Here is a 25,630-nt window from a genome sequence, read left to right as displayed (position 1 = left end):
CTCCCCTCCTCCTCCCCCTCCCCCTGCCGCCGCCGGTGCTCCCCGCCGGGCAAAGCCCTGGTGGATCCGGCGGCGGCGGGACTTCGCTCCCAGGCGGCCTCCCCCCTTGAGCGTGGGGCTCGACGAGGCTGACGGAGCTGCGCTTCTCCGAACCTAGGGTTTCGCGACGGCGGCCCCAGATCCAGAGGGTCGGGCCTCTGGACTGGCGTGGCGAGCATGCGGGCGGCGCGGCGCGACCCTTTGGGGGCGCGGCTGCGGCTGCTTGGCTGTGCCCTGGCGGATCCGGGTGGCGGAGGCTGCGGGCCGGCGCGGCAGCGGCCATGGTCGGCGGCGGCAAGGTGCAGGTGGCTGGTTTCCGCGACGGCGCCACTAGCCCTGCTCGACGCGTCCCGTGCGATGGCTGGCCTTGTCTGGCAGCCATCCAGCAGCTGCTGCACTGCGCTGGCCGGTGCTTCCCTACATCGACAGTGACAATACGTGGTTTCCCTCTCGGTGCTGGTGGTCCTCTCTAGCGATCTGCTTCCCCATCTCCTGTTTGCTCTGCTTCGGCGGTTTTGGGGTTCTGGTCTTGGGCCGGGCGAAATCCCTGCGCGGCGTTGGCCTGCGCTGACAACGGCGACACCTGAGGGTGCCGTTACCTCCATGGAGGCGCTGTCATGGCCCAGACTGGACCCTCTCCTCGGGCACCGGGGGAAACCCTTGGTCCAGTTCCATGGACAAGGCAGCGACGGCGTCTCAGCGTTGTTCCTTTCTTGAAAGCGCTGCTTGGGTCGCACTTGGAGTCCCCTATGCGTCAGCTGGAGATGGTGGCCTCCCCGGTCTTTCCGGCGAGGTTTGCTGGTAATGCGATGCTGTGATGAGGGCTGCAGCATGGAGCGTGGGCGTCCGGGGCGCAATGTATGCCGGCGCCGGCACGTCCAAGACGATGGCTTCGCTAGTTCTGGCTGGGTCCTGCCATCCACCTGCCGTCTCCTAGGCACATATGGGTGGAAGGTTCGTTGGCCCGGTCAGCCCTGGAGATGCAGTCTTCTTCGGAGGCGCCTGGCAACGGCTGTGACGCGGCCTTGAGGCTCTGTGTCTAGCTACCTTGCCATTCATGGTTGGAGGCTGGACAAGGCTAGACCTTTCGTTGTTGCGGTCTGTAGTTGGTAGCACCTCCTCACCTGCTTGTCTGGTGAGGACGATGGTGTGTGTGCGTGTGTCCCTCCTCCCGGGAGGTTGTACCTGTACTGCTGTTCTCTTCCTGTTCAATGAAATGAAACGCAAACTCTTTTGGGTTTTCTAGAAAAAAAAATTAGCACATCACCATGCTTGGCAACCGGAAAAAGAGTGAAATTTATTTTTTCAAGAGCGTCTATCGGTTTGCTACTTTTGATCATGATGCATCTTTCTTTGGAGGAGCATCTAGTTCTGTCCCTCAAGGTGATAGGTCTATCTGGAATCTCATTTGCAGAGCATGAGCTCCACAAAAAATGAAGACAACGGCATGGAAGGCTGCCACGGGCACACTAGCTATTGTCGCGTGTAAACTTCATCGCCACCTAGCTGTCGGGGACACTTGTGTTCTTTGAAGTATGGAGGATGAATCCAATTTTCATGCACCGATGGCGTGCGCCCATGCATGATTGATCTAGGATCATATGCAAACCATATGGCTGCTCCCATGTATGAGCAACTTGTTGACAATGGAAAACAAAGGCTTTTTAACGTTTTACTGGTTTGTTCGGAGCCTATTTGACATATGGTAATTATGCTCATATGTTGCATTTAGCAATTTGCAAAATGACTTGGTCCCTGATAAGGAAATCCCACCTATCAGCGCAATAACGATTTTTTGAACAAATATTATAATTTATAAATCAATCAATTGATGATGCTCAGAAGTATGCAATTGAGTTAAAGGGTACACGATGCCAGCTTATGAGTTTTGGAGGCCGTCGATGCCGAACCCTTCTACACATTCGCCGACCATTTGATGGCTTGCATCGCCGGTGGGTATGGTGGCCTTGTCGGTGGACGGTGTTAGACTATGTATAACTTCTGTACCTATGTACGTATTGTAACACAACCATTATATATAATGAGATAAGCCACCCCTAGAGGGTTGTGCTGGTTCCCAAAACTTATTGTCTTACATGGTATCACGCTGGGTTACGATCGCTTCCGCTTCTAAACCCTAATACCCGCACCGCCGCCGCAGCCGCCGCCGCCTTCACCGCCGCCGTCGCGCCACCGATCGCGCCGCCGCCATGTCGAGCGTCGCCACCACCGGTTCCACTGCTGCGGGCTTCCTCCCGGCCTCTCTTGCGGCTCTGCTCAACCTCCCGCTCGATGCCGTCTCCGTTCCGGCTCCGATCGGGACAAGGAGCATCGGCTCCGTCTTCTCCACGCCGCCGGCGCCCTCGCTCGGGCGTGACATCGTGGTCCACACCGCGGCGCCGCCGTCCGCTGCGGATTCCGCAGGCGTCGTCCCGCCGCTCCTGCCGCGAGCGGATCACACCGCCCCGCTGGCGGGGTTGGCGGCGTCCGCCCCGGCCGCGGGCCTTGCGGCGTCCGCACCGGCCGCGAGCTTTGCGGCGCCCGCCCTGGCTGCGGTCCCGCCTCCTCCCGCATCGGGTTCGGTGCCTCCGGCTGCCTCCATGGTGTTTGCACCCCAGGCAGCCTCTTTGATGGGATCGTCTTCGCCGCTGCCGTTTCACTTCGGTCATCTCATCACCATCAAGCTCTCCGCAGACAACTACATCTTCTGGCGTGCGCAGGTTCTCCCGCTCTTGGGGAGTCACTACCTGCTAGGCTACGTCGACGGATCGCTTCCCTGCCCACCCGCGCTGGTAGACAGCGTGCACGGTCCGGTCTACCATCCGGCCCATCGCGTCTGGACAGGGCAGGACCAGGCGAACCTCTCCTCCATCCAGGGGTCGCTCTCGCCGGCAGTTGCCGGCCTTGTTGTCTTCGCGAAGACGTCTCATGAGGCCTGGACCATCCTTGAGCGCACCTTTGCAGCGCAGTCCCAGGCTCGTGTCTCTGCACTCCGTCGTCAGCTTTGTGACGCCCGGGTAATTAAGCTACAATAAACCCCTGCTAATGAAGCCACGTCACCTCGGTTACTGTTGTTAATCTTGTGTTAGTTCAAAACGGTTCAAATTCAAATTTAAACTTAAAGGCAAACAACAAAGGTTTTCAAAAGTTAAAACTAAAATGTTCGAGAGGTGACATATAATGCATAGGTAATTATGGTGATGAAACCACATTTTTATAAAATGTTTAAATGCTCAAGGGTAAATAAAACAGCAGCAAAAGAAATTAAGTAAATGCCTTTTGTATTTTGTAAAGTATTAAACTATTTTATGTAGCTGTCCAAACTAATGTGGCAGTGGTATCTTTAACATACCATATTTAGGTGTTGGTCTCACATTTTACAAAATTGAAATAATTTAATAAAACCGAAAAGATTAAATAAAAGAAAAGGGAAAAAGGAAAAAAAAAAGGAAAAAAAAAAGGAGCAACCCCCCCCCCACTGGGCCTCGGTCCAGCAGGCCATCGGGCCCCCAGGCCGGCCCACTCGCCCCATGCATAACCCCCCACTCCCCACTCGGCCGAACCCTAGCACCTCACTCCCCCCCCACGTCGCTCGATCCCCACCCTCTCCCTCCAGCGCCGCCAGGGGAGAGCCCCACGCACTCCCCCCCCGATTCCCCCTCTGCCTTCCCCCTCGATCGGGATCGAGATCGGGGGCTCGATCCGACCGCGCCGCCTGTTCACCCCGTCGCCTCCCCGACCTAGAGGCGGCGCCTCGCCACCTCGACGTCGTCGACCAGGACCACGCCGCCCCGTCCGCGACCGCTCCGTCGCCGGATGTCGGTGCCTGCCTCGTCCCCTTCACCCGCGCCGCCGCCTGGACCTCACCGGAGCCTCCCACCGGACCTCGTCGTCTCCTCCCTGAGCCCCACTGCCTTGTCCCTACATCAGCGGTGAGGCCCCCGGCCTCCTCTCCCCTCCTCCTCCCCGCGCTGCGCCTGAACGGCGCCCGGCGCGCGCCTAGCTCCCTCCCGGCCCCAACCGCGACCACCCACGGCCGCCGCGTCCGCCACACTCATGGCCGCTCGCCGCCCCACTCCGACCTTCCCCGTGTGCGCCCGCAGGCGCCACCCCCCTCTCGCGCCTGCCCTTGCTGGCGCCGCCCGCGGCAGCCAACCGCCGGCGCCCAACCAACCGCGGCCCCTGCTACCTTCGCCGCGGCCGGCGCCCTCCCCTGTCCGGCGCCCGGTTGGGTTCGGCCATGTCCTGGCGCCCCGCACCCGATCCATCGCCCGCGCCCGTTTGGCCCTATGGGCAACTGCCCAGTGGGCCCCCCCCCTCACACCCCTGTTAAAAAAAAAATAAAAAAAAGAATACTTAATTAATTAATTAATTAATTAATTAACTTAATTAATGTTGCTTAATTAACCAATTAACTATCTAATTAGCCTAAGTAAACATGTTAGTTAACTAGACAGTCAATGACAGGGGGCCCCACCCCTGTTGACCAGTCAAAGTTTGACTGGTCAACTGGGTTCCCCTGGTCCCACTTGTCAGCCTGTGTACAATTTTTGTGTACACTGTGCTGGGTACATCTAGCAATTTAACATTAATTTCGAATTAAAATAAATTAGAAAATGAATTAAAACTTTGAAAATTAATATAAAATAATCCGTAACTCGGATGGAAAAACTTTGTACATGAAAGTTGCTCAGAACGACGAGACGAATCCGGATACGCAATCCGTTCGTCCGCCACACCCCCCTAACCTATCGAACCCGCAACTTTCCCCCTCCGGCTCCTCTGCCCGAAAACACGAAACACCGGGAATACTTTCCCGGATATTTTCCACCCTTCACCGGTATCACCTACTACCGCGTTAGGGCACACCGAACACCGCGTATTGCCTTGTTATATTTTGTGATGCTTTGTTTGCTCTGTATTCATTATTTCTTCCCCCTCTTCTCTCCGGTAGACTACGAGACCGACGCTGCTGCTGACCAGTTCGACTACAGAGTTGACGACCCCTCTCTCTTGCCAGAGCAACCAGGCAAGCCCCCCCCCCCTTGATCACCAGATATCGCCTACTCTTCTCTATACTGCTTGCATTAGAGTAGCGTAGCATGTTACTGCTTTCCGTTAATCCTATTCTGATGCATAGCCTGTCATTGCTGCTACAGTCATTGATACCTTACCCGCAATCCTAAATGCTTAGTATAGGATGCTAGTGTTCCATTAGTGGCCCTACACTCTTATCCGTCTGCCATGCTATACTACTGGGCTGTGATCACTTCGGGAGGTGATCACGGGCATATACTATATACTTTACACTGTTACGTTACCTGTGATACTGTTCGGAGTTGGGGGCTGAAAGGACAGGTGGCTCCATCCCGGTAGAGGTGGGCCTGGGTTCCCGACGGCCCTCGACTTTTACTTTGTGGCGGAGCGACAGGGCAGGTTGAGACCACCTAGGAGACAGGTGGGCCTGGCCCTGTTCGGCGTTCGCGGATACTTAACACGCTTAACGAGATCTTGGTATTTGATCTGAGTCGGCTACGAGCCTATACGCACTAACCATCTACGTGGGAGTAGTTATGGGTATCCCGACGTCGTGGTATCAGCCGAAGCACTTCAGACGTCAGCGACGGAGCGGCGCGCGCCGAATTGGACTGGAACGCCACTAGGCTAGGTCTGCTTTCGGCCGCCCTCGCAACGTGCAGGTGTGCTATGGGCGATGGGCCCAGACCCCTGTGCGCTTAGGTTTAGACCGGCATGCTGGCCTCTCTGTTGTGCCTAGGTGGGGCTGCGACGTGTTGATCTTCCGAGGCCGGGCATGACCCAGGAAAGTGTGTCCGGCCAAATGGGATCGAGCGTGTTGGGTTATGTGGTGCACCCCTGCAGGGAAGTTAATCTATTCGAATAGCCGTGATCTTCGGTAACAGGACGACTTGGAGTTGTACCTTGACCTTATGACAACTAGAACCGGATACTTAATAAAACACACCCTTCCAAGTGCCAGATACAACCGGTGGTCGCTCTCCCTCAGGGATACGAGGGGAGGATCGCCGGGTAGGATTATGCTATGCGATGCTACTGGAGATGCTACTTGGAGATGCTACTTGGAGGACTTCAATCTACTCTCTTCTACATGCTGTAAGGCGGAGGCTGCCAGAAGCGTAGTCTTCGACAGGATTAGCTATCCCCCTTTTATTCTGGCATTCTGCAGTTCAGTCCACTGATATGGCCTCCTTACACATATACCCATGCATATGTAGTGTAGTTCCTTGCTTGCGAGTACTTTGGATGAGTACTCACGGTTGCTTTCTCCCCCTTTTTCCCCTTTCCTTTCTTTCTGGTTGTCGCAACCAGATGCTGGAGTTCAGGAGCCAGACGCCACCGTCGACGACGACCCCTACTACACCGGAGGTGCCCCTACTACGTGCAGCCCGCTGACGACGTCCAGGAGTAGTTAGGAGGATCCCAGGCAGGAGGCCTGCGCCTCTTTCGATCTGTATCCCAGTTTGTGCTAGCCTTCTTAAGGCAAACTTGTTTAACTTATGTCTGTACTCAGATATTGTTGCTTCCGCTGACTCGTCTATGATCGAGCACTTGTATTCGAGCCCTCGAGGCCCCTGGCTTGTATTATGATGCTTGTATGACTTATTTATGTTTTAGAGTTGTGTTGTGATATCTTCCCGTGAGTCCCTGATCTTGATCGTACACGTTTGCGTGCATGATTAGTGTACGATTGAATCGGGGGCGTCACAAGTTGGTATCAGAGCCGACTGCCTGTAGGAATCCCCCTTTCCAACTCCTTGGCCGAAGTCGAGTCTAGTCGTTGAAAAACTTTTACTAACATGGTTGTGTGGCCCATGGGCCCACGTCGCCATCGGGAGGTATTAGGATCTTTTATTCCTCGACCTTTACTCTGGGATTCTGAACCCTCTTCTATTCGGGTTAAACGATTTTTACTAAAAACTAACTTTAGGTTCTCGAAAATACTTTCTCCCGGAGAGCCCCTTCAGTCCAGATGGTCACCGACTGCACCAGAAGATTTCGGAGATACTCTTTGATATTCTCTCGAGACTTTGTGCCCATCACTTTTGCTATTTCCGACCACCGATAAATCCTTATGGATAACTACTTACACTTGCCATTCTTACGATCATTCCCCATTGTTCTTGTTATTACAAGATACCCGAAGTTTTCTCTATTGTTCCGAGAATACTTCGTGCCTACTGCCTAGCAGTTCTTTGCCACATGAATACCCCTTCAAATAAATCGCCGTCCTTGTCAAGTATCCGCTCATCCCCAGTTGTTCATGAGTTTCACAAAAGTCTTCAAAATACTATTCGATCTTCCGAAAATCCTCTAGAGCCTTTGGCTCTTGAAATTCTTGCCTGCTTGCATTATGGTTAATCCCATAAGTCTCGTAGTCTTATTGACATTCCTTGTCATTATCATTTTGAGTCTGTTGACTCAATATGTTTGCGAATACACGCAATCATTATTGATCCTTATAAATTACCTTTCCGGCTGAGCTTCCATTCTTTTAACTGGAATTGGTTCTCGACCAATCCAATTGTCGTTGATTGTACCCTAAGGCTATTCAACTTATCCATCCCTAAACAGAGCATTGCTTCTGATCCCTTGATTTGGAAATCATAATTCCTTTGCATTTGACAATTGAGTTAGTCAGTTGTTTCTATAATCTGATCTCCTTGCATTCTTCTTCCTCTAGTTGAGTACCGATACTCGTATCAGATCCTTTGTGGACCATCAAGTCCTTTGTTGGATTGTTATCCGACAGTGTCCTTCGCATTTGAACACTTTGTGAGTTCTTCCCCTTATACATGATGCCCTTGTTAAGTTGTATCCTCTGCTTGGCCAACCATGCTCTGCTTTCGGGCTTGTGTTATTTACTCTAGAAACTTGTGGTATATGTTTCTAAGAAGCCCCTATGGGTTGAACATATGCCTTCTCTAAACCGTGTGAACCCGAAAGTTTTCACGAGTCATACTTATCTGGTATTGCACCAAGTAAAGCTTTCAACAACTAATGTCATCTTCGAAATACGAGAAGTGAATGAAAGGTTGTGCATTGAAGAAGTGGGAGTCGACCTTGAACTTTGCGTTCATGCCCATGGACACGATGTACATCTTCTCATCGAAGTTTCTTTTAAAATCAATTATTCCCTTGGTATAAGTTCATCTTATATCTGAGATCTGGCCTTTTTGCAATCGTGGTTCTGACCATGTTCTCCTTTAAATATCATGTCCTGTGCAAGTTTAAGCACTTGTCTTCTATAGAGCAATACCCCAGTTCAACTTCTAGTTTGATCTGTCGTCGAGTATTACCACCTGGTATCTCGAGATTATCTTGGAACTGCATAATTTCTTATGAGTTCTTCATCAAGTACTACATACTCACCGATTACAATTTTTCATGGGCTCGGAGTTATTGAACACTCAAAGACACCGATAACTGAACCGAGTCCGCTCTACGGTTCAACAACTCTTCAGTAAGCTTCTATAAGTACGAGTTTGTACCCGATCACGCCATTCCTAGCCTGTTTGGCTATATCATTGTCGTGACGATTCTAACGGTGCTACCTGGTCCTTATTCTCAGAGCACCAATTTTCGAAGATGAACTAACCTTACGTCGATTTTCCTCGTCATACCCTTTCACCTTAAACAACAAGCTTGAGTTCGAGTTTGTGTCGTAACTGTGGTTCCAATAACCTCTTGCTTCATCATTCCTTTGACTTGATGTCGTCGCTGGTTGACTACATCTGCATGAAATCTCTCGACAATTGTGTCGTGATCATCATCAACCTTATGAGCTCTTCCAGGAATTCAATTGAATTCATGATGGGTAATACCATCCTTGCCCCTCGATGATTCCTGTTCCCATCGACCACTTTATTGCCTTCCGTTCAACACAACTTGTTCGTGTTTTGTGTAAACCTTGAGATCACTGCTACCCAGCAGTTGATCTTCCTTACCTCGGAAGTATTACCATCTCTTTTTGTCAAGAATGTGGTGAGAATTTCACCACCTCTTAATAATTCTTGATATCATAATACTTCTTGCCATCTTCGTTCATTCCTTGGTCCCCGTATTGTTTTCAACCAGAATACCGACAATGGAGCTATGACGTGTGAATTCCAAACTTCTAGCAACCCTATTGCTTTGAAGTGAATGGGCGATAGTTCATTCTAAGTCCTTCGCTAATTGAATCACCATTCTGACATTGGTCGTGCAACCCAATCCACATTTCGGGCGCACCTTTCGACCAATGTTTAATTGAGTATGTTTTCCTCGAGCATACTTCCTTATATCATTTGATCTGACAAATGTTATCTCCTTGTTCACATAATTGTGGAAATCCATCTTGTCGGAAATCTCGATGGATTATCGCCGAGCCCATCAGCCACCTCCTCCTCTCCTTGGGTTAATGATGAACTATTGTTTCAGGAACCCACTCCCATAGTTCATTTCCTGAGAATCCTGAAATGTCATTTCGTCTAATTGTGTTGCACCTTTTATTCTCAGACATCCTGAGTCTGAGGTATCATTACACCAATCGGATCTGAAGCTCGGTCAGGTATGATGGTTGGGACAACTTTCCAAGAGTTATGTTGTTGGCCCTTTGATGACCTGGTAACAGGATGTCATGCCTAGCACCCCCCCCCCCTGGCTGGAGGACCTATCATTATAATTTCTTTTGCAAGGACAACCATTCTTCCTGGAGGAAATGGTAAGACCTATTTTATAAGTTGTTCCTCGTGGATCCTTTTTGTTTTCAAAGTTTGATCTTCCTGTTGACCATGTCAATGCTATCTCGAAGCATGTCTGTGGTACTCCGATTTTCGACAAGAACATTTGAAGCCCAATGCTAGATGTTTCTTGCTCAATTATCCAGACACCGTTGTATGGGTAATACCATGAAATCCCTTACCCTTACCTTAATGGTTTTCTACTTTCTATCCTGTCATGTACATCATGCTCCGCTTGCCCTTGGAAAGGATATACCCCTAAAATAGGTGTTTAAACACATTCCCCTTTCCATTGAGTTGTTAATCTGATAAACACCTTTTCCTTTCCATTGTTTTGTCTAAACTTTCTGGTGATCATTATGAACTAAGCAGTATTAATCCCCTGCTTATGTTAACACCTCAGAGTGCAATTCTGTCAGTAAGGCCCTGTTACTTTTGTTGATGACATTCCGGTAGCCACCGATGGACGGGAACCTTGCCTATTGGTGCGCCTCGTTCAACGAGCAGGAAAATGGTTCTCTTCGTCCCTCGCCCTTGGTACCGACGTGGTTGCTGACATATAACTGACAGGCTAACCTCTGACACTTGCACGATCGTGCAAGACATCACCGCCTTCCTACTTTTAACCCACATGGTGGGCCCATAACCCACAGTTCCACAGGATCGAAACCTGACTCTCCTGTACAACCTGATGTCAAAGTTATTCCTCATGCTTGACTTTGTATGTAATTCACGGGCCACTTGCCTGTTGATCTATTCTGGTATCAGACACAAAACTTATTCCCATTGCTCTGAACCCCTTTCGCACTCTGCTTCAGGCAATGAATGATTGCCTATCCGCTTGAAACTTCTTATTACACCGTCTTACATTGCTCGCGATGTGTGTCATTTGTTCAACTCGAGGGATACTCATGTGTTCATTCTTGGGATACCCCCAGATGAATTTCCCTTATAACATCCTATCATTGTAGAGCTGCCCCTTACCTATTCGTAAGTACGTTGGAGTTCCCGAAGAAAAGGACGACTTCGTCGTGATGACCTGAAGCAGAGAAATAAAGACGTCAATGTAATGGATCGACCTCTTCGAGAAGAGCAACCAAAGATGAGAAGATTCGTTAGGATTTCGTAACCAGACCTTTCCCCCTAGTCGCCCTCTTAAATCTCGGGACGAGATTTCTTGTAGTGGAGGAGAATTGTGACGCCCGGGTAATTAAGCTACAATAAACCCCTGCTAATGAAGCCACGTCACCTCGGTTACTGTTGTTAATCTTGTGTTAGTTCAAAACGGTTCAAATTCAAACTTAAACTTAAAGGCAAACAACAAAGGTTTTCAAAAGTTAAAACTAAAATGTTCGAGAGGTGACATATAATGCATAGGTAATTATGGTGATGAAACCACATTTTTATAAAATGTTTAAATGCTCAAGGGTAAATAAAACAGCAGCAAAAGAAATTAAGTAAATGCCTTTTGTATTTTGTAAAGTATTAAACTATTTTATGTAGCTGTCCAAACTAATGTGGCAGTGGTATCTTTAACATACCATATTTAGGTGTTGGTCTCACATTTTACAAAATTGAAATAATTTAATAAAACCGAAAAGATTAAATAAAAGAAAAGGGAAAAAGAAAAAAAAGGAAGAAAAAAAAGGAGCAACCCCCCCCCCCACTGGGCCTCGGTCCAGCAGGCCATCGGGCCCCCAGGCCGGCCCACTCGCCCCGTGCATAACCCCCCACTCCCCACTCGGCCGAACCCTAGCACCCCACTCCCCCCCCCCACGTCGCTCGATCCCCATCCTCCCCCTCCAGCGCCGCCAGGGGAGAGCCCCACGCACTCCCCCCCCCCGATTCCCCCTCTGCCTTCCCCCTCGATCGGGATCGAGATCGGGGGCTCGATCCGACCGCGCCGCCTGTTCACCCCGTCGCCCGCCGACGCCCGTCGCCTCCCCGACCTAGAGGCGGCGCCTCGCCACCTCGACGTCGTCGACCAGGACCACGCCGCCCCGTCCGCGACCGCTCCGTCGCCGGATGTCGGTGCCTGCCTCGTCCCCTTCACCCGCGCCGCCGCCTGGACCTCACCGGAGCCTCCCACCGGACCTCGTCGTCTCCTCCCTGAGCCCCACTGCCTTGTCCCTACATCAGCGGTGAGGCCCCCGGCCTCCTCTCCCCTCCTCCTCCCCGCGCTGCGCCTGAACGGCGCCCGGCGCGCGCCTAGCTCCCTCCCGGCCCCAACCGCGACCACCCACGGCCGCCGCGTCCGCCACACTCATGGCCGCTCGCCGCCCCACTCCGACCTTCCCCGTGTGCGCCCGCAGGCGCCACCCCCCTCTCGCGCCTGCCCTTGCTGGCGCCGCCCGCGGCAGCCAACCGCCGGCGCCCAACCAACCGCGGCCCCTGCTACCTTCGCCGCGGCCGGCGCCCTCCCCTGTCCGGCGCCCGGTTGGGTTCGGCCATGTCCTGGCGCCCCGCACCCGAGCCATCGCCCGCGCCCGTTTGGCCCTATGGGAAACTGCCCAGTGGCCACCCCCCCTCACACCCCTGTTAAAAAAATAAAATAAAAAAAAAGAATACTTAATTAATTAACTTAATTAATGTTGCTTAATTAACCAATTAACTATCTAATTAGCCTAAGTAAACATGTTAGTTAACTAGACAGTCAATGACAGGGGGCCCCACCCCTGTTGACCAGTCAAAGTTTGACTGGTCAACTGGGTTCCCCTGGTCCCACTTGTCAGCCTGTGTACAATTTTTGTGTACACTGTGCTGGGTACATCTAGCAATTTAACATTAATTTCGAATTAAAATAAATTAGAAAATGAATTTAAACTTTGAAAATTAATATAAAATAATCCGTAACTCGGATGGAAAAACTTTGTACATGAAAGTTGCTCAGAACGACGAGACGAATCCGGATACGCAATCCGTTCGTCCGCCACACCCCCCTAACCTATCGAACCCGCAACTTTCCCCCTCCGGCTCCTCTGCCCGAAAACACAAAACACCGGGAATACTTTCCCGGATGTTTTCCCCCCTTCACCGGTATCACCTACTACCGCCTTAGGGCACACCGAACACCGCGTATTGCCTTGTTATATTTTGTGATGCTTTGTTTGCTCTGTATTCATTATTTCTTCCCCCTCTTCTCTCCGGTAGACTACGAGACCGACGCTGCTGCTGACCAGTTCGACTACGGAGTTGACGACCCCTCTCTCTTGCCAGAGCAACCAGGCAAGCCCCCCCCTTGATCACCAGATATCGCCTACTCTTCTCTATACTGCTTGCATTAGAGTAGCGTAGCATGTTACTGCTTTCCGTTAATCCTATTCTGATGCATAGCCTGTCATTGCTGCTACAGTCATTGATACCTTACCCGCAATCCTAAATGCTTAGTATAGGATGCTAGTGTTCCATCAGTGGCCCTACACTCTTGTCCGTCTGCCATGCTATACTACTGGGCTGTGATCACTTCGGGAGGTGATCACGGGCATATACTATATACTTTACACTGTTACGTTACTTGTGATACTGTTCGGAGTTGGGGGCTGAAAGGACAGGTGGCTCCATCCCGGTAGAGGTGGGCCTGGGTTCCCGACGGCCCTCGACTGTTACTTTGTGGTGGAGCGACAGGGCAGGTTGAGACCACCTAGGAGACAGGTGGGCCTGGCCCTGTTCGGCGTTCGCGGATACTTAACACGCTTAACGAGATCTTGGTATTTGATCTGAGTCGGCTACGAGCCTATACGCACTAACCATCTACGTGGGAGTAGTTATGGGTATCCCGACGTCGTGGTATCAGCCGAAGCACTTCAGACGTCAGCGACGGAGCGGCGCGCGCCGAATTGGACTGGAACGCCACTAGGCTAGGTCTGCTTTCGGCCGCCCTCGCAACGTGCAGGTGTGCTATGGGCGATGGGCCCAGACCCCTGTGCGCTTAGGTTTAGACCGGCGTGCTGGCCTCTCTGTTGTGCCTAGGTGGGGCTGCGACGTGTTGATCTTCCGAGGCCGGGCATGACCCAGGAAAGTGTGTCCGGCCAAATGGGATCGAGCGTGTTGGGTTATGTGGTGCACCCCTGCAGGGAAGTTAATCTATTCGAATAGCCGTGATCTTCGGTAACAGGATGACTTGGAGTTGTACCTTGACCTTATGACAACTAGAACCGGATACTTAATAAAACACACCCTTCCAAGTGCCAGATACAACCGGTGGTCGCTCTCCCTCAGGGATACGAGGGGAGGATCGCCGGGTAGGATTATGCTATGCGATGCTACTAGAGATGCTACTTGGAGATGCTACTTGGAGGACTTCAATCTACTCTCTTCTACATGCTGTAAGGCGGAGGCTGCCAGAAGCGTAGTCTTCGACAGGATTAGCTATCCCCCTTTTATTCTGGCATTCTGCAGTTCAGTCCACTGATATGGCCTCCTTACACATATACCCATGCATATGTAGTGTAGTTCCTTGCTTGCGAGTACTTTGGATGAGTACTCACGGTTGCTTTCTCCCCCCTTTTTCCCCTTTCCTTTCTTTCTGGTTGTCGCAACCAGATGCTGGAGTTCAGGAGCCAGACGCCACCGTCGACGACGACCCCTACTACACCGGAGGTGCCCCTACTACGTGCAGCCCGCTGACGACGTCCAGGAGTAGTTAGGAGGATCCCAGGCAGGAGGCCTGCGCCTCTTTCGATCTGTATCCCAGTTTGTGCTAGCCTTCTTAAGGCAAACTTGTTTAACTTATGTCTGTACTCAGATATTGTTGCTTCCGCTGACTCGTCTATGATCGAGCACTTGTATTCGAGCCCTCGAGGCCCCTGGCTTGTATTATGATGCTTGTATGACTTATTTATGTTTTAGAGTTGTGTTGTGATATCTTCCCGTGAGTCCCTGATCTTGATCGTACACGTTTGCGTGCATGATTAGTGTACGATTGAATCGGGGGCGTCACAAGCTTGGAGAGTGTCAGAAGCTTGACTCCACGGCCACTGAGTTCTACAACAAGGTCAAGGGCCTTGCCGACACATTGGCCTCCATTGGACAGCCCCTCACCGACTCCGAGTTCAACTCGTTTATTGTCAATGGTCTTGATGAGGAGTATGATGCCTTAGTCGAGATCATCAACGAGCGGGGTAACTCGACACCCATGTTGGCACACGAGGTTTTCTCTCGGCTTCTTCTCACTGAGCAACGGGTCGAGACTCGCCGCACCAGGGGCACTGGCTCTCTCTCGGCCAACGTCGCCACCAAGGGTGGCCGCTCTTCTTCATCACCCCGGTCTCCCTTGGGGCTGCCACCGTCGCCCGCCTCGGCCCCCCCACCTACTGCGACCTTACCGGGGGCTGGCGGTCCACGTGTGTGTCAGCTTTGTGGCCGCGATGGGCACTGGGCCTCCAAGTGTCATAAGCGCTTCCAGCGAAGCTTCCTTGGTCTTGGCAATGACGGCAAAGATACACGCAACAATGCCCGTCAGGTCGCCATGGCTGATCGTCCCGCACCGCAGAAGCACCAGGGACACACTCAGTCCTACTCCATCGATCCACACTGGTACATGGACTCTGGGGCGACAGAGCATCTGACCAGCGAGATGGGGAAGCTTCACACTCGTGAACCCTATCATGGCTCCGACAAGATCCACACCGCCAATGGAGCAGGTATGCACATCTCTCATATTGGTCAAGCATCTCTTCTCACTAGACATGCCAATAGGAGTCTTCAGCTTCGCAATGTTCTTCGCGTTCCATCTGTGACCCGCAATCTTCTTTCAGTTCCTAAACTCACACGTGATAATAATGTGCTTTGTGAATTTCACCCTTTTGATCTTTTTATTAAGGATCGGGGCACGAGGGACATTCTTCTTAGTGGGCGGTTGTGCCAGGGCCTCTACCGTCTGGAGCATCCTGGCGTCGCTCGCGTTTTCAGTGGAGTTCGGGTCTCTCCGTCACAGTGGCATGCTCGTCTTGGTCACCCGGCCACACCTATTGTCCGTCATATTTTGCGTCGTCATGAGCTTCCTAGTTTGTCTAGTAATAAAGATGTAGCAGTGTGTGATGCTTGTCAGCAGGGGAAGAGTCATCAACTTCCTTTTTCGGAGTCCAGTCGTGAGGTGAAACATCCGTTAGAACTTGTGTTTTCAGATGTATGGGGTCCTGCTCAGACTTCTGTCAGTGGTCATAATTACTATATCAGTTTCGTTGATGCTTATAGTCGCTTTACCTGGCTTTACCTTATTAAACGCAAATCTGATGTGTTTGATATTTTTGTTCAGTTTCAAAAACATGTTGAACGTCTTCTCAAGCACAAAATTGTTCATGTCCAGTCGGACTGGGGGGGCGAGTATCGCAACCTCAACTCCTTCTTTCAGTCGCTTGGGATAGCTCATCGTTTAGCATGTCCACATACACATCAGCAGAATGGTTCAGTCGAACGTAAGCATCGTCATATTGTTGAAGCTGGTCTTACTCTTTTGGCCCATGCATCTGTTCCGTTTCGGTTTTGGAGTGATGCTTTCACCACTGCATGCTTTCTCATCAATCGTACTCCTACTCGTGTTTTAAACATGAAGACTCCCATTGAGGTTCTCCTTAATGAACAACCTGATTATACCTTTCTCAAGGTATTTGGGTGTGCTTGCTGGCCGCATCTTCGTCCATATAACAAGCGCAAGCTTGAGTTTCGTTCTAAGAAGTGTGTTTTCCTTGGCTATAGCTCTCTTCATAAAGGTTACAAATGTCTTCATGTTCCCACTAATCGTGTCTATATATCTCGGGACGTCGTGTTTGATGAGCATGTTTTTCCCTTTGCCAACCTTCCTGTGTCCACTGTCGAACCACCATCCCTGCATTCATCCTCTGTTGCTTCTGACCAATTTGATGATGTTGCATACTCTCCTTTGCTGTTACCTAACCATGGTGCAGGAACCGGACGTGGAGCTCGTTTGGAGCTGTTGGAGGATTCACCATCATCATCGTCGTCTTCTGGTGGGCATGTCGATCGCCCTCTGTTGCATGGCATCGATTCGCGTGCCCATGCATGGTCACCCGACGAGCCCGTCGCGCCGAGCATCTCCACTGCTCGGTCTGCTACGCCAGTGATCGCCGAGTCTCCAGCGGCTCGGCCTTTTTCGCCAGCGGCCGCCGAGTCGCCCGTGGCTCGGCCCGTCACGCCGTCTTCGCCCGCGGCTCGGGTCCTCACGTCGCCTTCATCAGCGGATCGGCCCGCGACACCGGCCGCGCCACGGCCCACTATGCCGAGCTCGCCATCGGCCCGGTCTGGGATGCCGGAGTCGCCAGCTGCTTCGTCTGCTCTGCCGGTTTCGCCGGTGGGCCGGCCTTCTTCGCCGACTGAGTCCGAGGCTACCGTGCCTGGCTCCTCGTCACCGGCTGACTCGTCAACGTCGCCGTCCTCCAGCCCGTTGCAGGCTGCTCCGTCGACCTCGGTGGTTCCTGTGTCTCGACCACATACACGCAGTCGCAGTGGCATTTTCAAACCTAAGGAACGTACGGATGGTACGGTTGCTTGGTTGGCTGCTTGTTTGGCTGCTGCTGTTGCGGATCCATCTTCTGAGCCTCGCTCATATCAGGCTGCCCTGCGCATTCCACATTGGCGAGAGGCTATGGAGCAGGAGTTTCATGCTCTTCTTCGTAACAAGACATGGACTCTCGTTCCTCCACCACCACGGGTAAATGTTATTGACTCAAAATGGGTATTCAAAGTGAAGAAGCATTCGGATGGATCTATTGAGCGTTACAAAGCGCGACTTGTTGCTCGCGGTTTTCGGCAGCGTCATGGTCTTGACTATGAGGACACCTTCAGTCCTGTCGTCAAGCCTACCACTATTCGGCTTCTTCTCTCCATTGCTGTTTCTCGTGGTTGGTCCCTTCGTCAACTTGATGTGCAGAATGCTTTTCTACATGGATTTTTGGAGGAAGAGGTTTATATGAAACAGCCGCCTGGTTTCTCTGATCCTGATCGTCCTGACTATATCTGTCGTCTTTCCAAAGCACTATATGGTTTGAAGCAAGCTCCTCGTGCCTGGCATGCCCGCCTTGCCTCTGCCCTTCGTGCTCATGGGTTTGTGCCGTCCACTGCTGACACTTCATTATTTCTTCTACAGAAGCCAGAAGTCACTATGTATCTTTTGGTATATGTCGATGATATTATCCTTGTCAGCTCTTCTCAGTATGCTGCTGATGCTCTTGTCTGCTCTCTTGGTGCTGATTTTGCGGTCAAAGATCTTGGGAAGCTTCACTACTTTCTTGGAGTTGAGGTCACTTCTCGTGCTACTGGTCTTGTCCTTACGCAGAAGAAGTACTCCTTGGAGTTGTTACAAAAAGCCGGCATGCTGAAGTGCAAACCGACCACCACACCCATGTCGTCTACCGACAAGATAACAGCTGTTGATGGTGAGCTTTTGTCTCCTGCGGATGCCACAGAGTACAGAAGCATTGTTGGTGGACTTCAGTACTTGACGATCACGAGACCAGATATCTCTTATGCTGTTAACAGGGTTTGTCAGTATCTTCAGGCTCCCAGAGATACTCATTGGGCTGCTGTTAAACGCATTCTTCGTTATGTTCAGTTCACCCTGACTTTTGGTATGCATATTCGGCCGACTTCCTCTCGGGTCCTTTCGGCCTTCTCTGATGCAGATTGGGCTGGTAGCCCAGATGACAGGCGATCCACGGGGGGTTATGCAGTATTCTTTGGCTCTAATTTGATCGCCTGGAGTGCTCGGAAACAGGCTACTGTGTCACGTAGCAGTACTGAAGCTGAGTACAAGGCTGTGGCTAATGCTACTGCAGAGATTATTTGGGTGCAGTCTTTGCTTCAGGAGTTGGGTTTGTCTCAACCACAGCCTCCTATTCTTTGGTGTGATAACATCGGTGCTACATACCTTTCTGCAAATCCAGTATTTCATGCCCGAACGAAACACATTGAAGTTGACTATCACTTTGTACGGGAACGTGTATCACAGAAGCAACTTCAGATCAAGTTTATCTCGTCTAAGGATCAACTTGCAGATATCTTCACTAAGCCTTTACCACTGTCACAGTTTGAGGCTTGTAGGCGCAATCTCACCCTTCTCAGTTCTTTAGAAAGTGGCTAAGATTGAGGGAGGGTGTTAGACTATGTATAACTTATGTACCTATGTACGTATTGTAACACAACCATTATATATAATGAGATAAGCCACCCCTAGAGGGTTGTGCTGGTTCCCAAAACTTATTGTCTTACAGACGGGTCATTCTCGGGGGGAGGGGGGGGGGGTGCGGCATCAGATTCGGGGGAAGCACGACAGTGCAATCATGCGAAGTGCCCCCTGAAACAAAACCTTGTATTCAAAACAGGCCCTCAAGGCAGAAATACGCGGGTCCCCAGGCACCATTCCGCGAAAGCGCCACTCCCACTCCCTCCCGACGGCGGCCGAGCTCGCGCCCGCCCGCCCGCAAAACCCTAGCCGCCGCCGGCGGAGCCCCCCGTTCATGCCGGGTTGCCTCGCCGGCCTGGCCACCCCGCCGCCCGCCGCGCTCCTCCTCCTGCTCCGCGGCCGCAGCCGCATGGCCTTCTCCGCGGCCGCGCCGTCCCGCGCCTTCCAGCTCCGCCTCAACCCGCTCACCGGCGACTCCGAGTGGCTCGTCGTCGACGAGGAAGGCGAGGAGGGGGCGGCGCCTCCCCAGACGCAGAGGCAGCTCCTCGCCGCCACCTCCTACCTCGACATGCTCAACGACGCCGCCCGCAACCGCGCCTACCGCCGCGCCATCGACGCCGCCGTCTCCGACCCCTCCGCCCGCGTCCTCGACATCGGGTGAGCGCCCGTCGATGCATTTACACTCATTAGAGCATGTATACTCCTACTTTGGGTCACATTGGGACATTCAGACAAGTTAATTGAGGCCATTAACATTTAATTGGTCCTCTTATTAATTAAGCCACAGAGTGGATGCTAATGCCTATGATGGTTCAGAGCCGGGACGGGGCTGCTCTCTATGATGTCCGCACGAGCTTTGGGGGCTGTTGGAGGCGAGGGCAGGGGCAGCGTGTCGGCGTGTGAATCCTACCTTCCCATGGGCAAGTTGACGCGCAAGGTACTGAGAGCCAACGGGATGGAGAATAAGGTGAAGCTCTTCCATAAGCGGTCAGATGAGCTCGAAGTTGGAGTCGAGCTTGATTCACGAGCTGATGTACTGGTAGGTTTTTGTTTTTAACTTAATTGGCTTTCCTGTTCCACTAAATGAAGCTGCTCCAGTATTATAAATATTTATGCTCAGTCAAATAAGCTAGTGTAGTACTTATACTCGTTGTTATGCTTCAACTGTATCACTACATACTAAATCTGAATTACCAGCATCATTCAGATTTGGTTATTTCAGTTGTCAGTTCATACTTAGCGACAACATAATTGGCACTTTCCTTATTAGGAGCACTTTCATTATTAGGAAGCAGTTATATTGATTGTTTTATTTATTTGATGAATTAACATTTCCTGTGATATTCCTTAGCTATTATTATGCAGTTAGGGATTTATGTGGAGTTGGCACTTCTTTTGCATTAGGCTTGTGCTACTATTGCAGATAAAGTTCATTATAGTTGACAAAACATACTATGTTTCTCAGGTGAGTGAAATTCTTGACTCTGAGCTGTTGGGTGAGGGTCTGATACCTACTCTGCAGCAAGCTCATGATTCGTTATTGGTGAAAAATCCAAAGACAGTCCCATATCGAGCAACTACATACGGGCAGGTCTGTTCCCTCCACTTGTTCGATACGACTTCATCTGGATATCATTTTCTACGGAAGCAATGTTTGATTGGTTTTACTGTTTTTTTTTATTTGGGCATCCTAGTTAGTCGAAAGTCCGTTCTTGTGGAAGATGCATGATTTGCACAGCAATGAAGCAAATGCTGCAGATGGTGTCTGGCTTACTCCTGATGGGATGGAAAATATTGTTTCTGTGAAGCTGCAGCAACATGCAATGCAATGTGACCCATTAGAAGATGAGATACGATTGGTATGCTATGCACAATTATTTGCATGTTCAGGAAATTTGTTGTCCCAGGTCCTAACTTGTTTTGCTTTAGCTGTCAGAACCCTTCAAAGTTTTTGAATTTGACTTTTCGGAACGACCAGAGAGCCAGCGTGAAAACAAGATCACAATTAAAACAACTGGTGATGGCTGTGTTCATGCTATTATATCATGGCAAGTACAGCATCTGGTAGTCTCTTTCGTCACCTTTTATATAGTTAAAAGAGCGCTGAATGAATATTTTGTTCTTCGAATATAGGTGGGTGCTTCAGTTAGATTCTGCTGGGTCAATCTTCTACTCCACAGCTCCCAAATGGGTGAGGCAATCAAGTATCAAGGATCTGCCACAATGTGCCGATGGTTGGTTAAATAATCAAGACTTTTGTCATCTTAAGTAATTCTTTTGCATTATTCAGTGTCATTTTCCATTTCCCTATATTGATGGGCTTATATTGTTGGCACATTTTGGCCAACATTTATCTGCATTTCCCTGATGTATTGGTAATGTTGGACTTGGGCCATGTGGGTATCTAGAATGTTATGGGGAACTGACTGTCTTATATTTTGAAGAAATACCTTTCATCAATACTGCACCTATATAGTACTCCCTCCGTCCCAAAATATTAGATCATTTTTTACACTATGATATTGTCAAAAATGATCTTACATTTTGGGACTGAGGGAGTACCTACACAACAATCAGTACAAAACCTAGAAATTTCTATGTCACCATATGTTTAGCCTACAATTTACTTGAAAATAAAATTCTAAATGTCAACATACCATTAAATTTTAAAGGGGACTGTGCATTTGATCCATGGAACTAAGTATCATATATAAGTTCACAATTGCACTGCAAAGGTTTAAATGGAATCAGTACATCTTTTTTCTGGTATAGTGTATCGCAAATGTTCAGGATAGTGTTCCAATACACATTCATGGATGCTTACCTATGCCTTAACGTGTCTTCTTGGTGTTATGCTAACGATGTTAATAGCATTGCTGCAAGTATTGTTATTTGTTAGTGATGTGATACCTTATTGTTGAAGAAGTAACCGATTTGAGAATATGATGTGTTTAGAACATACGTTCTTCTTAAGCTCACTAGCATTTGACACCACTTGCTTGAACTAGCATATTCGATATGTAGACCTTATAGGAGTCACCCTGTTTCGCATTCTGAAGCTACTTAACGATATCTTCCTTCTATCTTTGTAGACACGAAGGATTGGTGTGATCACTGGAAGCATTGTGTTTGGTTTACACAAGGAAGGGGTGCTCCTGTTATGAAAGATCAAACTCTTTCTCTAAGGGCTAGTCATAACCTCACTAGCATCTCTTATCAGCTGCTAAACCCCAATGATGAAACATGCAATGGAAACTTGAAAGCTGACCATCTAACATTGTTGCCAGAAAGGATAGCACTTTATGGTGATATATATTGGAGATCAGCTTTGATAACAGCAATTAAAAATGCTGTAAGTACTCCAGTTCATTTGATTATAATACTATGTTGTTGCATTGCGCACTTGATTTCAACAAACTTCTGTTTTCCACTGTTAGAAATGGATCAAGATGTTAATTTAAGACCTCAACGTTCTAAAAGAATTCCACATATCGGCTGATGCAAAAATATTCTAATGATCTGCCAACATTTGAAAATGAATTCAGGGTTTTAATAGTTTCTACAGTTTGACAGTTTGGCCATTTGAAAATAGAAGAAAAAACTGTGCTTGCATAATCATATTCAAATTCTCAATTCATAATTGAGCTGGTCCCTCCGTGCATGGACTGAAGGGATTCCTTTCGACAATCTGGAAGCTATATTGTTTCCTTGTTAGTTTCATGGAATCTAGTATCTTTCAGTTGGAGCACATGATCAGTTCCATGGTTTATGCTACCTACATTCTCTTTTTGATACAGATTATCTACATTATTCGAACATCGTCTATTCATATTCAGTGTGTTTTCTGCCCAGCTGAGTGACAGATCTCCGCAAACCTGTATCGTGGCTGATGACAGTATATTCTTGGCTCTCTTAGTTTCTTCTCTCTCACCATCTTCAAAAGTCATTGCCATGTTTCCTGGTCTACGGGACACGGGTGCAACATATCTCCAAGCTGTTGCAAAGGCAAACAATTTCTCCATGGATCAAATTAAAGTGATTGGTAAAAGAGCGGCATCTCTTTCAGCGGATGATTTGGAACATAAAAAGGTTTGCTGCTAGTCTATAGTCTGGCTTCAAAAGTAGTTCAAGGATTCGTACTGTTGTTTTTTTATGAAATTCTCACGATCTTCTATCATTTTATCTCCACAGATTAACTTATTAGTGGGCGAACCATTTTATTGCGGCAGTGAAGGGATGCTTCCATGGCAAAACCTGCGTTTCTGGTTTGTTACTTCAAAATTCTACTCCCTCCGTTCCAAAATAGATGACCCAACTTTGTACTAAAGTTAGTACAAAGTTGAGTTATCTATTTTGGAACGGAGGGAGTAGTACTCATTATCTAGCAAATTAAGCTTCACACCATTACTAACAAATCAGTCAGTTGACGTTGCACATTCAAGTTCAAACACCGTCCATGCTGTGCTCCTTGTTATATTTCTGTTCGTATATTTCCTTCTGATTCTTTGTCTCCATGTTCCTCATCGATTCTTCTGACCTGACAGAAATTATGTAGTTTTGATTGATAGTTAAAATTCACTTTTATACTATAATTTCGTTATTCTCAAGCCCATATTTTAATGAAAATATGGCACCCTATTAAATGTTTCCTTTTATCTGGTACTTTTATTTTGAGAGTTCCTTCTAGTACTAGTATAGGGCAACTGTGGCAACATAGTATTGTAAAAGAAAATAATGCACCCTCAATTTGAACAGAGAAGCAAATGTTTGCTCGTAGACCTTCATGCATCTGTTCACATATGCCTTAACTAACAAGCGAAGAAACAAACTTCTGTATCCTCTTAACTAGGGAAATAGGCTTTATTTTTTAACTGTTGCCACCATTTTAGGTTTGTTGATCCAAGTTTAGGCTGGAAGAGTCATATGGTTGTTTTGAGTAGCTTGTAGGATAAACACACCTATTCATCTAATTTTCATTGAATTCACCAAGTATTAATCATATTTTCGGATCCACATTTTAAATGAGAAGGCCTTTGATGTCTATTGTTCTGTGTTGATGCCGATTGAAGATGCCAATATCTGCGCCTGTTATTTTTGCTTTAGGAATGCAAGAACTCTGTTTGATTCAATGCTATCTGAGGATGCACTCATAATGCCTTGCAAAGGAGTATTAAAGTTATGCGCCATGTCTCTTCCGGTTAGTCTTCCCACGAATTACTCTTTATTTTCTTTTGGGCAAAAGAACAGAGATTTTGTTTTCCTTCTAATAACTATGGTACTGCAGGACTTGTGGAAGAGTCGTCGCAGCCTGAAAGATGTCGAGGGTTTTGACCACTTGGTTGTTAACGAGACTTTAGGAGCCTGCGGCGATCTTCCTGGAGAGCAGCAGGGTCCTTGTCTTCCCTATTATGTATGGCAATGTGGTTATACAAAGGTACAGTAGAACACTGACTCGAGGTTGGATGCATAGATATCATATCTCTTAGACGTGACTAACGATGCATTCAAACTTGACCAGAAATTAAGCAAAGTGTACTCTGTCATGGACTTCAACTTTTCGGAGCCTATTCACTCCTGCTTTGGGAAAACAAAGGTATATCTTGCTGTCTTTTTGGCGGCATGAGCGTCATCAGAGTTTTTCCTTGTAGAGTTGCCTTAATTTCAGAGATTCTTAATTATATCAGGTCCATGCTGTCACCAGTTCTAACTGAATATTAAGATGGGAATACACCAGAGATGTCACTAACTTATATCATACTAGCGCAAAGTTGTTTGCTGGTGTCTGTTGGGACTGATTTTGTTCTGCCTTAACTTTTCTTAGTTTATACTCCCTCCGTAAAGAAATATAAGAGCGTTCACATAACTACTTTAGTGATCTAAACACTCTTTATAGAGGGAGTATATGTAAAAGCCATGTTTGGTCCATCATCCTGCAGTCCCTGTTGCGCACTAAAATACACAACATGAAGCGCCCCTCTGCTGCCTAAAACATTCATGTTTTCTGACTGAATTTCATACCCAGGTATGCACGTAGTTTTCTGACCGGTCTGCTATTCCATTTGATGATCTTGTGTAGATTGAGTTTTCCGATGCTGGAACGTGCCATGGCTTTGCGGTTTGGATCGACTGGGTGCTCGACGAGAAGAACTCTATCGTGATAAGCACAGGACCAGGTAAGCACATGTCTTCGTCTCACTCTTGAGTACGTCAATGCCTGTAAGAATCGTGAGTAAACTGATGGTTGTTTCTCACATTCCCGTACCTGATGGCCCTGTGCTGTTGGTGTTGACCTGACCTCAGATACTCGATACTGGAAGCAAGGGGTGCAGCTCCTGAGCAAACCTGTGGAAGTGAACCCAGCTGACGACTCGGCCGCGCTTGTGGAGGCCTCATTTGATCCTGCCTCTGGCGACATCACGTTTAGTTCATCCTTCTCTTGATGTACATCAAGCTGTAACATCGCGCGCAAGCGACGAGACCCAGTTTTTCTTCCTATTTTTCTGTTTGCTTTGTGTGTGTTGGGGGGGGGGGGGCATTTATTCTTGCACAACATTGAACATTTGCTTAATTTATTTTTAGGGAACATTGCCGTTGCATCTAACATATAAAGCCTCCAACACTACCCGCCGTTTCAGCGCCATCGCAGCTTCAAAATCATCCTGCACGCACGATTGACCTCGCTGGCAGCCGTAAC

At 49.0% G+C, this 25,630-nt stretch overlaps 1 protein-coding gene and 1 pseudogene across 1 annotated transcript; one reads left to right on the top strand and one right to left on the bottom strand.

The window, feature by feature from the left end:
• Nucleotides 1-31: 31 nt before the first annotated feature.
• Nucleotides 32-727, bottom strand: LOC123083589 (uncharacterized; annotated as a pseudogene).
• An 18,461-nt stretch (nucleotides 728-19,188) lies between these two features.
• On the top strand, nucleotides 19,189-25,474 carry LOC123088560 (protein arginine N-methyltransferase 7). The gene is made up of 14 exons (XM_044510763.1): nucleotides 19,189-19,593; nucleotides 19,753-19,975; nucleotides 20,402-20,527; nucleotides 20,631-20,795; nucleotides 20,866-20,984; nucleotides 21,070-21,170; nucleotides 22,029-22,288; nucleotides 22,789-23,025; nucleotides 23,128-23,201; nucleotides 24,040-24,133; nucleotides 24,221-24,370; nucleotides 24,455-24,529; nucleotides 25,013-25,109; nucleotides 25,237-25,474. Exons 1-14 carry the CDS (start codon nucleotides 19,271-19,273, stop codon nucleotides 25,374-25,376), a joined length of 2,184 nt encoding a protein of 727 aa, XP_044366698.1. The 5' UTR covers nucleotides 19,189-19,270; the 3' UTR covers nucleotides 25,377-25,474.
• The last annotated feature ends 156 nt before the right edge of the window (nucleotides 25,475-25,630 follow it).

This window comes from Triticum aestivum, chromosome 4A (genome assembly GCF_018294505.1).
Source record: "Triticum aestivum cultivar Chinese Spring chromosome 4A, IWGSC CS RefSeq v2.1, whole genome shotgun sequence".
Taxonomy (NCBI): Eukaryota; Viridiplantae; Streptophyta; class Magnoliopsida; order Poales; family Poaceae; genus Triticum; species Triticum aestivum.
Note: the sequence above shows the minus strand (reverse complement) of the source record. Positions and strands in the feature narration are given on the sequence as shown.

What these genes read in the sequence shown, in the direction of transcription:
- LOC123088560 (XM_044510763.1), top strand. Translation starts at nt 19,271, where the DNA reads ATGCCGGGTTGCCTCGCCGGCCTGGCCACCCCGCCGCCCGCCGCGCTC. An exon ending in GAGCAACTACATACGGGCAG is followed by an intron (nt 20,528 to 20,630) that starts GTCTGTTCCCTC and finishes TGGGCATCCTAG; the next exon opens with TTAGTCGAAAGTCCGTTCTT. An exon ending in GGCAATGTGGTTATACAAAG is followed by an intron (nt 24,371 to 24,454) that starts GTACAGTAGAAC and finishes AAACTTGACCAG; the next exon opens with AAATTAAGCAAAGTGTACTC.